This window comes from Microtus ochrogaster, unplaced genomic scaffold, assembly GCF_000317375.1.
Source record: "Microtus ochrogaster isolate Prairie Vole_2 unplaced genomic scaffold, MicOch1.0 UNK92, whole genome shotgun sequence".
Lineage (NCBI taxonomy): Eukaryota > Metazoa > Chordata > Mammalia > Rodentia > Cricetidae > Microtus > Microtus ochrogaster.
In genome coordinates this window covers 745,831-758,293 of record NW_004949190.1, presented here as the reverse complement: position 1 = coordinate 758,293, position 12,463 = coordinate 745,831, and the positions used below count along the sequence as shown (strand labels likewise).

The 12,463-nt window shown below is 37.9% G+C and overlaps 1 protein-coding gene across 11 annotated transcripts in view; it reads right to left on the bottom strand.

Moving 5' to 3' along the window:
• Positions 1–12,463, bottom strand: part of Pak3 (p21 (RAC1) activated kinase 3) — a 285,220-nt gene that overhangs the window by 24,762 nt on the left and 247,995 nt on the right. For all 11 annotated transcript variants that reach the window (XM_026777965.1, XM_026777964.1, XM_026777962.1 and 8 more), the window contains 3 exons: positions 3,112–3,160; positions 2,754–2,866; positions 1,250–1,367 (listed from right to left, as the gene is read on the bottom strand). In XM_026777965.1, the coding sequence (XP_026633766.1) occupies positions 1,250–1,367; positions 2,754–2,866; positions 3,112–3,160 (280 nt within the window). The remainder of the gene's footprint in view (positions 1–1,249; positions 1,368–2,753; positions 2,867–3,111; positions 3,161–12,463) is intronic.

Here is a 12,463-nt window from a genome sequence, read left to right as displayed (position 1 = left end):
AAAAAAAAACAAAACAAAACAAAATACAGGTTCAGGTAGAATATACTACTAGCTGAAAGAATAATATCGTTTAGCTCGGTTGCACTATCCTTGGTTTGGTTTTCAAGTTTTCATTTTACTTTGTGTAAAATTTGATGATTAGACCCCATTGGAGGGTGTATGCTGTAAAATCAATATTGGTCAAAACAATGGAATAAAACATCGTCAAAGTGGTCAGAAACTAAAGGCAGAAACATTCATCTCTCCTTATCGATGACAGATCCTCAGGATCAATATAAGAAATATTCAGGGAATACTGTAAAGCAATTACTTTGTGGGGTGAGGGACGACTGTGTTGAGATTCCTCTCAGAGCCTGTGAGACGGATCACACTGACTACTGAGGTATATAACTTGAGCTTAGATCCCAGGTCTCACATGATGGAAGCAAAGAACTGAGTCCCAGAAGCTGTTCTCTAATTTCCATATGCACACGTAGTATATACACAAACACACCTCACACACATATACACACACACCCACTCCCCATACACATACACACACATACCCCCCACACCCCACACACACCCCATACATACACACACACCTCACACACATACACACACACCCACAATATACATAGACACCATATACACACACACCCACTCCCTACACACATACATACACACACCATATACATAGACCCCCACATATACATACACACCTACACCCACCCCCCATACACATACACACACCCCACATACATAGACACACCCCCCACACATACAGACACACAGCACACACACCACACATACACAGGGAGAGAATCAAAATATGTCTTAAAAATAAAAAAAATAGCTTTCTGGAAAATAAATGGAAATATAATGCTGTTTGTATTCTATGGAACTCATTGAACATGAGGAACACAGCATTTATCTTGTAAAAATTTCCACAAATCAAAAAGGAATCCCATGTGAGCATAGCAACTGGCTATGTTCCCTGGCACTACTATGTGTGGGCTTAGATAAAGTGTCTCCTGAGTAGCATGTTAGAGCTTAAAGAGCCACAGAAAAGCAACTAATGTAAATAAGGGTCTGGAGAAGATGACACAAGGGCATGATATTAAGTTATAGTTTAAATACATTTTCCAGTATTTTGAGTCAAGAAAATACATTATTATTATTTTGATGCTAGAAATATTCTGAACATCCAGAAAGAAAGCTTTAACAAATTTTATGGGTCTGACAAGCAAGAAATATTCTCTTTTCTTACCTCTCTACAGACAGCTGCTATCTGTCCTTCATCCATACAGGTTTCTGTGACCACATCAGTTAAAGAGCCGCCAGCCAAGTACTCCATGACTACCCACAGCTCATCACCCACTAAGTAGCTATAATAAGAAAAGAAAAATACTTTGACTTTGGACCGAGGAGGTAAAGACTCAGGTCTCATTTGGGATGAAAGTCGATAGTGTCATGCCCATTATCTTTAAGTGATTATTGAGGAACAATCTCCAGTGCTGACATATAGGAAGTAAAGGTTACTGGGTAGCCTCCCAATTTAGGAAAAGAGTAGATAAGTCAAATCAATTATTACTATCTTCTTATAGAGAAGAGTGAACACAGTGACTCACTCTGCCTTAATATGCAATCCACTAAGCCTGGTATGGTGGCATACACCAGTAATCGCACCTGCTTGGGAGGATAAAGTATGTTGTCTAGGAGCTCAAGGTTAGCCTTGGATGTGTGTAAGTTCCGGGCCATCCTGAACTGCAGGGATATTTTAAAAAATCAAACAAACAAACAAAACTCTACCTCACTATGAAGCAAAAAGTCCTATTCTGCGCTGCTCAAACTACAGTATTTTGGGGATCTACTTGGCAAATCTCTTAAAATTCGAATTTCACAGGTTCTATTGTCATTAGTCATGGACAAAAGGCTAGAAATTAGCCCCTTTAAAAAGTCTGAATGTAAGTTTTACAAAACTGCAGATGCACAACTCGAGTTCACGTCATACTGCTGCAGGTGGGCCAGAAAGGGTGCACAGGAAACATTGATCAAAGCTTGAAACTTCAGTGTCTGTTCAGCGCTCATTGCCCTACCATATCCATGTCTGTTGACCTAACACAGGCAGCGAGTCCTTAAGCTCATGGAGATTGGATCCAGCCTTAGTTCCTTCACCTCCCGTCAGAAACCTCAACAGAGCCATGCTAAGCAAACAGCGAGCGAAATGGGAAGAGACAGAGGGTAACCACAAAAGAAGACTTAGCACAGCGTTTAAGTGCCCATTTGTAACACACGCTTAATCCAGCTGATGAAAGAGAGGAGTTAAATACCTGCTTTACGAAAAAGGTTTAAGGTTAAAGTCTCAATTCCTCTGGCCTCACTGTCAGTTAATCATAAAGCACCCATTAGAACAGGGCTATTGTTGTCTGCTTTCTTTACTCAGCCTCCCAGGGACCATACTGGCTCCAAACAGATATTTGATGAAATGATTAAAACACCATTGTTTTCTCCTAGATCTACTAGTCCATTTCCTGGTAACAGAGAGCCACCATCCTCAAAAGGAAATCACACAAACTAGCTTTGTTTAGAACCAAGTCCATAAAACATAATTTCAAATGTTTGATGGGTAGACAAAGATTTACTTTATTACTATGTATCATTTCAGAAATATTTGCAGATGATTATCAAAGTAATAAATTCACAATAAATGATTTCAGAAGAAAATAACACCTTAGAAAGAAAATACATAATGAATAAGAGAAAATACTTACCTATCTAAATAATTAACAATATTGGGGTTCTTATTTTCCCTCATGACAAGAATTTCATTAATAATTAATTCCTTTTTGGGTTGCTGTTGAAGGTTCATTTGCTTTATGGCCACCTGAATGAGGAACAAATTATTATTAAATATACGTAAGTAACATGCAAATTCATTATTTACTGTTTTTTCTGTTCTACAAATATGTATCTTTTCTTTGGTCAATCATTACTATATATTTCAAATATTTTGCACACCAACAGATTTAAACTTTCATTGTAACCTAGTGCAACACACTAAACACACATGCCATCAACAAGAAAACTTGGCAAACACAAGGGAAAATAACAAAGAATGGTAGCACATACCTCTTGTCCTGTTGCAATGTCTAGTGCTGTATAAACAGTACCTGATGCCCTGGAAAAGTGAAAAATATACCCAATGAAAAAGGAATCAAGGTGTTTTCATACACATATCCCGTGTATGAAAATGTGATTCCTTGTGAGGAGAGTTAAGTTAGCAAGATCAAGATTCAGTGATGAAGTAAGACTGGTGCAGCCTCTTATCAATGACTGTGGTCTAAGCACTTAGTACTAGATTTCCTTCTTTAGCAAAGTTATAAGCACACAGTATCACAACAAGTTCCTTTTATAGTAACTACATCGAAATCTATCACAACGAACCCTCCGTGGTGGACCAGGACCTCCCTTTTCTTTCTGGCCCTAGTTCTTGGGCCCTGCACCAGGCATTCATGGATTTAGCATATTGGCCTTGATTTCCTCGGGGAAGCCATGAAATATTTGTAATATTCTTCATATATTAAAACAACCAACATTTTGGGACTCTGATTAACCCAAAGTAAATTTCAGAGAAGAATAAATCATCTTTTGCTTAGGCAGCTGTAACTCAACCATTATTTCTAGCACGTGGATGGGGTAGCTATGCCTCTCTCAGCCTGGCTTTAATGTCTCTTCCAGGGCTGTGTCAGTGCTATGCCTGCACACAGGGAGGAAAGTGCGGCTCTGCTTCAGCTTTGTTTTGCTTTGCGCTCAATCCTCAACAATTTCTGTGAGTTTTCACTCCTGTGAAATAACTTAACTTAAAAAATGCATCATTCCTTGAGTCTTTGTAGTATTTATGCTTCTATTTTATTTTAACTTAAAAATATATTGTCCAGTTCAGTATCGTTCTGTGAATCGCACATGTTTTCTGAAGGTCTTCCCATCATTATCTCTAGATGAGGAGTAACTATTTCATTTGTGGCAAAGCAAAAAACAAACAGAAGACAAAAGCCCACCTAGGATGGAAATTTTCTCAGTGTTTTATTTATTAGACAATATAACAACGCTCTAAGGTTTAGGTGTTTAGGTTTAGAGATTCTCTCTCTCTCTCTCTCTCTCTCTCTCTCTCTCTCTCTCTCTCTCTCTCTCTCTCTCTTCCTGCCTGTCTGCCTGCCTGCCTGCCTGCCTGCCTGCTGTCTCTATCTCTCTGTCTTTCTGCCTGCCTGCTGTCTCTATCTCTCTGTTTCTCTTGCCCCTATATAACTCAGAATGGCTTTGTTGTGATCGTTTAACTTCAGCCTTCCAAACACTGGGACTACAGTAATGAGCCACAACTCCAGAATCAGGAATTGGTTTCTTATGTCAGACATTTCTTTATGAATCTTCTCCCTGGATGAGCCTAAATATTTCTCAAAAGCCTATGACACTTATGTTACCTGTTCCCAGAGAAAGAAATGGATAGACTAGGGCAAAAAATATTGGTCTAAGTATCAGAAGTTTAAGATCGTCTCACTATCACAAGCTGTGTAACAATCGGCTAATAATTTCCCAGTGATTACAGTAATGGTAAGTGTGTATTGAATGTATTCTGTGTCTCAGACAGTGCTGAGAACTTTATATACATGATTTTATGTGATCCTTCCCATATTTATATATACTATTCTCATGTCCTCAATCAGAAGCCTGAGAGGCAGAAAGGTTGAGTAACCATCCCAGGTTATACAACATACAATCCACAATCTACTTAGCTTTAGAATTAGCTTTTGAAATGAGGCTAAATATTACACTTAATCTCTAGGTGTTACCTGAATGAGCACTTAGCAATTCTCAAAATGGTTTATGCTTATATCAGACAAATCTATCTTTGATAGTGTATATTAGAGATTATGCATTCAGAGTTTATAGTTGATGCTCCATAATGAGAATATTTTTTTTTCTTTTAAACACTGCTTGGCCCATTAGTTTTAGCCTCTTATTGGCTAGCTCTTACATATTGATCTAACCCATTTCTAATAATCTGTGTAACCATGAGGTGGCTTACCAGGAAAGATCTTAACCTGTGTCTGTCTGGAGTTGGAGAACCATGGTGACTCTCTGATTCAGCTCCTTTCTCCCAGCACTCTGTTCTGTTTTCTCCACCTACCCAAGGGTTGGCCTATCAAATGAGCCTAGGCAGTTTCTTTATTAATAAGAAATCACTCCCACATCATTTCCCCTTTTTCTGTTTAAACAAAAAAGAAGGGGCTTAACTTTAACATAGTAAAATTACACATAACAAAAGTTATCAAGTAAGAATTACAGTTACAATAGTTATATCTACTTTATCTTTTATCATAACTAAGGAAAACTATAACTATTTATCCATTCTTCAACTCCATCAAAGACTCCAGAAGGATATAATATTACCTAAGCAAATAAGAAATCCAAAACTCTAGAAATGACAGAGACATCTCACTGCCTGGACAGTCATCCAAAGTTCCTCTGTACCATTGGGGTGTCCATCTTCGGCCTTCAGGCCCATAGTATCCAGCAGACATTTCCATGAAGCAGGAAATTTCAAAGACAGTTCAGTCACTTTCTGCTGTGTCCTGCAGAATGTCTCGCAGACTCTTATGAATCAGGAACCCCGAAAGACCATCTCACCTTTAGGCAAGTTCAGCAGTCCTCTCTCTGCGGGTTCTTTGTGTCCAGTTTATGCAACAGTCCAGACAAGAGCAGTTTCTTGCCCAAATGGCTATCAAACTCCATAAGGAGCCTCTTCAATGCCCATCTTCCTCTTGAAGTAGCTGGGGCTGCCAGGAGCAGACATGTCTCATTGCCATGAAAAACCCTAAGTTTTTAAAATATTTTAAATGCCATATTCTGCAGTCTTTGAGAGATATGAAGAATGTCTATCTAACTGAAATATGTCTCTATATATCTAGAAAATCTAACTAACGTGACTACAAGCTTTACTATTATCGATGATTATCCATTAGCAACCTATATTTCCTATTATACATTACATTTTAAATGAACTACACAATCACAATACCTTAATCAATATCAGAAACACATATACATATAACAAAATTGACCTTAAATTTAATTCACTAAAGCAAAATCCATATCAATGTAAATTATTCATACCTATACCATATCCCCCTTTAAATGTAAAAGAACATTTATAAACAATATTTGGGAAGATGGGCACAGATATTTCTCTCCAAACTGCTTCCTGCTGTATAGGGGCGCTGTTAATCAGATTGTTTACGGTGTATCCTGTGTGCCAGGTTCATCTCAGTCAGCAATCGAGTGAAGCAAATATTCAATTATAACAAGATCTTTCCTTTCAATAAAGTATTTCCTCCAGTCGAATCTTCATGAGACACTTCCTCCTTGGGATAAGGCATTAGCCATTCCTTAGTTTGGGGCCAGCATGTGATTTATCCTCTTGAACTCAGAGTTAGAAGAATAGATCGTCTCAACCTGATGCATATTTTGTCAGGAATAAGCCCCAAGGAGCGCCTCAAATTTATGTTTTTTTTAAAAAAATCCTTATTTGGTTTATCTTCAGATAGTTAAACACTTGCATACCTTCTGGCGCAGAAGAACGACAGTATTTGTGAAATGAAACAGTGGCAAAGGACACAAGTTAAGAAAGCATTTGGTGCCGAGTCCACATCAGTGTTGAAATTTAATATGGTCACTGCTGTTATTAGTCCTTATTGCTGCTGTAGCTATTCACTTCAAAGCGGAGAAAAACTGATGTGCTGACTGCTGGTTGCCCTCTCCCAGAGGTCCAGCCCTAAAAACCTTGCTACCATAGCTATACTTTTCAACAGCAGGGTTTTAAGGGTGATTTGTTTGCACAATTTGTCAAGATTTTTTTTCAGCCTCTCTCCCTCAAGAAATGGTTTTGCAGTTTTCTTTTTACTCTTTAAGCTTAGAACACATTAAAAAAATCATACATGAGAAGTAATAATACATAAAAAGAAGTAAGATGAGAGCTGATCTAGTTAAAGCTAGCATGACAGAAGGCTAGCCCACATGGTAACTGACTTTCCCCCCTATTCTCCGTGGGTGTTCCTCAAACCATGAAGCCCATTTCCACTGCTCTGGGGACTAAAAGTATGAATGACTGAAAGTGCGAGAGGGATCGGTGTTTACCACCTTTGGAGGCTCACCTTTCAGCCCTTTGCTTTCTTTCTTTCTTTCTGTTTGGTTTCTCCATTCCCTTCAGCATTTTACTGTCATAAATGTGCTGGAGCTCTAATCCTGAGGCCCCAGTATCCAAGACTTACTACATACATTGGCATAGGCTCGCTACAAACACACATATTTAAAAGCCCTGAAATTCAAGAGCATGGGTTACTAACAAATGGACATTTCCCCTTCACTTGCCCTTCTCTCACTTTACTAGATATATGCCATTATCCAGTGGGGAGAAATTTTCACTTCCTCTTCACTTCTGCCTTAAAATGGGTTCCTATCATGCCCCCCCCAAGCATGTTATTAGGTAGGTGACCTTCCTGCATTAATCAGTAAGGCACTAGTTTGAGTAACTTCTCTCTGGAATCTTCAACGGAAAATGCACAAATTCAGATATTATACAGAAAAACTTAGTACCCTATGACCCACACCATGTTAGCATACCTAACATTTCACTGAACCTCAAATCTATTGTCTTTTTACACTTTAAGAATTGAAGGTTGATTTCTGACTCAATGTGTGTTTGTTTGTCTTGTTTTTTTTTTTTCTCCAAGAGATCTCAATATCGTCAAGATTCGATTAAATCACATTAGTTGTCCACTGCCAGGCTGAGAATAGCATTCCTCTTTTCTATTCATCCAGATGTCTCTTGGTTCAAATCCTACCACCTTCTAGTTGTGTGACTCTCTTACCTTTGAAGTTCGACTTCAATAAGATAGATTGAAAAGGCATATGGCCCTGGTATACAGTAATTGCCAAGTAGCTATCAAAAACTATTATTTCATTGATTGCACTTTAATATAGTAACTAACTTCCAAATTGTAGTCTATAGATGACTAGGATACTCTTTACATGTCTGGGAATTTTTAAGATACTTAAATGTTTCAAAATTTATAGAAATTCAATACTTACCTAAGATAGAGGTCATTGAAATACCATATTTATTTCGTTTCTTGGCCAGTCTATCATAATGTGACTCTTTGATATCTTGTACTTATTAAAGGTCTCTAAATTCTAGTAATGTATAATTAATTTTACTTAATAAAGTACAAAAATCACTATTAAGTACAGCTCATGGTCAAGATACATAGCATAGTTCACAGAAAGAAATAACTGAAGTTATTCATTTGTAGGTGGTTGGAAATAAAGTTTAACAGCCCCCTCTTTGTAATATTTGAAGCACATGTGTAACTAGGAAATAATCCTTATGCCAATCACATGGCACACAGATTTCCTAAAGATGAGCCTTGCAACATCCTGGAGTATATTAAAGCATCTCAATACATATGTTCACACAATATAATTTTACTTCATCTTAATTTTAAAACTATCATCTATTAGTATTTGAGGATGTAAAATGACACAAATCAAGCTGGTAAAGATGGTGGATAAAATTCCTTATCCTCTGACTTATTAGGCTTGGCATGCTTGAGTGGACAACATTGCCAGTTTGTTTGTTTGTTTGTTTTTACCAACAACTTAATATCAGCTCCTCAGCTGGTACAAGGAAATTATACACTAGTAGAACTGAATGGAAGATCAGATCGTCCCGTTTAACCTCCTCATTACAGATGAGAACACTGAGGTCCCTGGAGTGAACAGGATATGCTCAATAGCACACAGCTAAGTAACAAAGTTCTCCTAACTATGAAGCAGGACTCTTTGAAAACTCCAGCATGGTTAGAGAACATTAAACTAACAGATTTCTCAGCCACGGGACCTCTTCAATCACAGTGTGACGGATACTAGGCTCTTAGCTTTGCACAGGATGCTTTATCTATAGGCTCTCCTTGATGTGGCCAAGTGCACAGTCCTCAAATGGAAACACTGGCATCTAGCCTGAAGGGTCTAGAAAGAAACAAACAATTCACCATTTCTCCCTTTTTCCCCCCTTACAAGTCAGTTTAATTATCACCATTCTCCACCAAGTTTTGAGGTTTCCTGCTAAGAGCCAATGTTAAACCATGCTAAAATAGTTGCCAGGGCAACTATTAGGTTAGGCTAGCAGTTGAGATAAATCACTTTGAATGTCAGCATGGAAATGAATTAGAGGATAGGGGGGCAAGAAACCAAGGCTAGGAGAAACTCTGCAGACTGCATAAAGAGAAAAAGGCATCAGGAAGCAATGAGGCGCATGGTGAGCCTGGTGGGAATAAGTGAGGTCGCCCGAGGGATAGGGGCAACTCCCTTTTAATGTTTTACAGGTTTAAGCGTGGTGCTAATGAGTCACAATCAGGAACATAATCCCAACTTACAACGGTGATGTTTTTATATCTACTCTTACTTTCCGTGCTGGTCTTGATAGAAATCCCTTTGTCTTACTGATTCATTCTCTCTGCCAGTTCGCTGGAAATAAATGAACTCTTTTAGCGCCCACTCTGTGCAACTCTATCTGCCTCATTTTACAAATGAGTAAGTTGGAACTGGGCAGTGGTGAGTAGCTTGCTATGATACACAGCTAATAGCTGATGCTGTCGACCATTTTTCAAGCTACATCTTTCACGTGTGCCATTTTATTTATGAAGATGCCATAATAAAACTTATTAATGTGTACGTTGAAACAGCTGGGATAAAATGGAACTGCCCTGACTATTTAAGAGAGTTACTATTAAATAGGGCCCCATGGAGAAACTGTTTTACTACATAAGTGCACTTGACATAAAGTCGCACAAATGCATGTTTGATACTGTCATGCATGTACCCTTGTTGTGTTGAAATGTTAGAGTAGAAGTAAAACACAATCATCTTAAATAGGTACAAAATGCCTGTCTAGGACTTCGATATCCATAGGAACAATGAAGAATACTGTATGCAATAATGTAAAGGCAAGTGGCTCAGTGTTTTCTCTCATGAAATTTATTTCCCAAATATGTGCATTTAAGGTAAAATGAATGAAATACCATAAACCATGTAAATAATCACCCGATGATCTAAATGCACAGAATCCAGTTAGAGCCAGTGGTATGATCTTTAATTAATAAGCTTACAAAATTCAAAAAGGAATTTTCTGTTGTTTAGCTAGGATATAGCTTTCCTCAGCTCATTCATGGCCGTCTGTTTCCAATGGAGCTGTAACACACTATGGGTGTGAGGCCAGAAAACTCAGTGGGTTATAGGCCAGTGATAACAGGGCCACAGTTGCAGTGCTTAATCCCTGGAAATGCCAGAGTGCTCTCAGTTACTCACGTCAATATTAAGTCAAAGCAGCTGTTTCACAGTGTTTGCCATTAGTTTCAAGAGGGCCTGTCCAGGAAAGGGGGGCTTAGTACATGCTCATTACTATGACTAGAAAAAGAAAACACCTTAATGTATAAACTTTGCTAATGGTGCTTGATTGATTGGCATCATCTTTCTTTACAAGGGACAGTGTACACCACGGGGCATTTAAGAGCATTAAGTAGAACAAAGGACACCTTCCACTGGTCTATAAACATTGTTCTTCACAAATGTTAATGTATTTCCAATCTTGTGCCTCACAGAACCTATTTTAGAGCTCAGACTCTATTTAGTATTTCATAGCAGTCTTGTACTTTGCGTGCTCTAAAATAGATTCAGTGAGGAAGCAAATACTTTTTGGGTGGGTGGTCCAACCTTAAGAATAACACACTAGACACCACTTCTGCTCTTATCCTGAAGGAGGACAAAAACAATAAAAACAGGTCGGAGGGTTTATTCTTAGCACTTATCCCTGAGTTCTAAGCAGTATATTGTTTTGAGATTATCTAAACCAAGAAGTATTCAGAGTACCCTTTAAGAAGGATGGGCAGCAGGGGGGGGGCAAATGAGAACAAAGTATATGAATGCATCTATCAACACGCCATAATTAAAATCATTCTTTGCCATGTTAACCTAAAAATTAAATGCATTCTTCCTCAGAAATAAGACTTAGATCTATTTGTTTTCAACATGGGAACTTCACCCGAGAGTATATGTGGAATAGTAGGGAAAAAGCTGAAAAAAAATCTAATTTAATATATTTACATTTAGAACTTTAAGATAATAAGTTGCATGAAATTCCTTTGGTCATATGTATATCTTTATAAACAGGAGCAAAGTTATTTTAATAATACTGATTTCTCTGTCACTTTCCCTCAAACGAGGATATATAGCTGAGCTAATTCCTGGAGAGATACGGCATGACATTGGCATTATATAGATATTGGACATTGGCAAACAGATTCTTCAAGATAGACTCATTGTTGTCTTGCACTTTCACTCCAGATTTTTCCTACACATCTGTGTGTTAAAAGTCAGTATGGAGATGAGTTTTTATGATTTTCCTAAAATTACAAATGAAGGAACACGGCTGCACATGCAGATACACTTATGAAGTACTGCTGGACTATGAAATGGAGCTTTCTTTATGGAGGGCAGCTTGGGAATTTTAAATGCATATATTAATTGATACAAAAATTCTACACTTAGGAAGTTATCCCAATAATTTTGCATAAATGCGAAATGATTTATTTGCAAAGATCATTACTGAAGCCTTGTTTATAATAGAAATATGTCAGAAAAAGCCATAAATGTCTATCAATGGAGCCAGGGTTAACTAAATGGTGGTACATACAACCGCAAAGCATATCAGGCACACATTAAAAGAGCAAAATACCTATGTGTTACCACCTCTTATCGATAGGCACATAACAGAAAAGGGGCTGTTGAATATGTCACCATTTAAGGTAAAATGCATCCATAGCAAATAGGTAAAGATTCCTTCCTCCAAAAAAGAGCTTCCTTATAAGCTGCTCCTGAGAATACGTCACGTATATTAATGCTCTTTAGCATTGGTTTTCCTTCACCAAATGCCATACAAAAAATACACACTGGGTTGAAATATACTCAGTCCATATGAGATTTAGATGTTTAGACAGAGGAATTGTCAGAATTGGAAAGAAAGGCCAAATAATTTTAGAGTTTATATCCTTTCAACTCAAGAGCTAGATATGATACATATGCTTTTTCTAGAACTCTCTCAAAACTGATGCAGAAAAAGGGACTACCATTAGCCAAAGATATAGTCTGACCATTAAAAAAATAATGAATGAAAATAATTGAAACAAATGTAAAAAAATGCTCCATGAATTTATAAATATATTTTTGAATATAAAAGAAAGCCTTCGTTGCCGGGCAGTGGTGGCGCACGCCTTTAATCCCAGCACTCTGGAGGTGGAGGCAGGCGGATCTCTGTGAGTTCAAGGCCAGCCTGGTCTAGAAGAGCTAGTTCCAGGACAGGAATCAAAAAAAA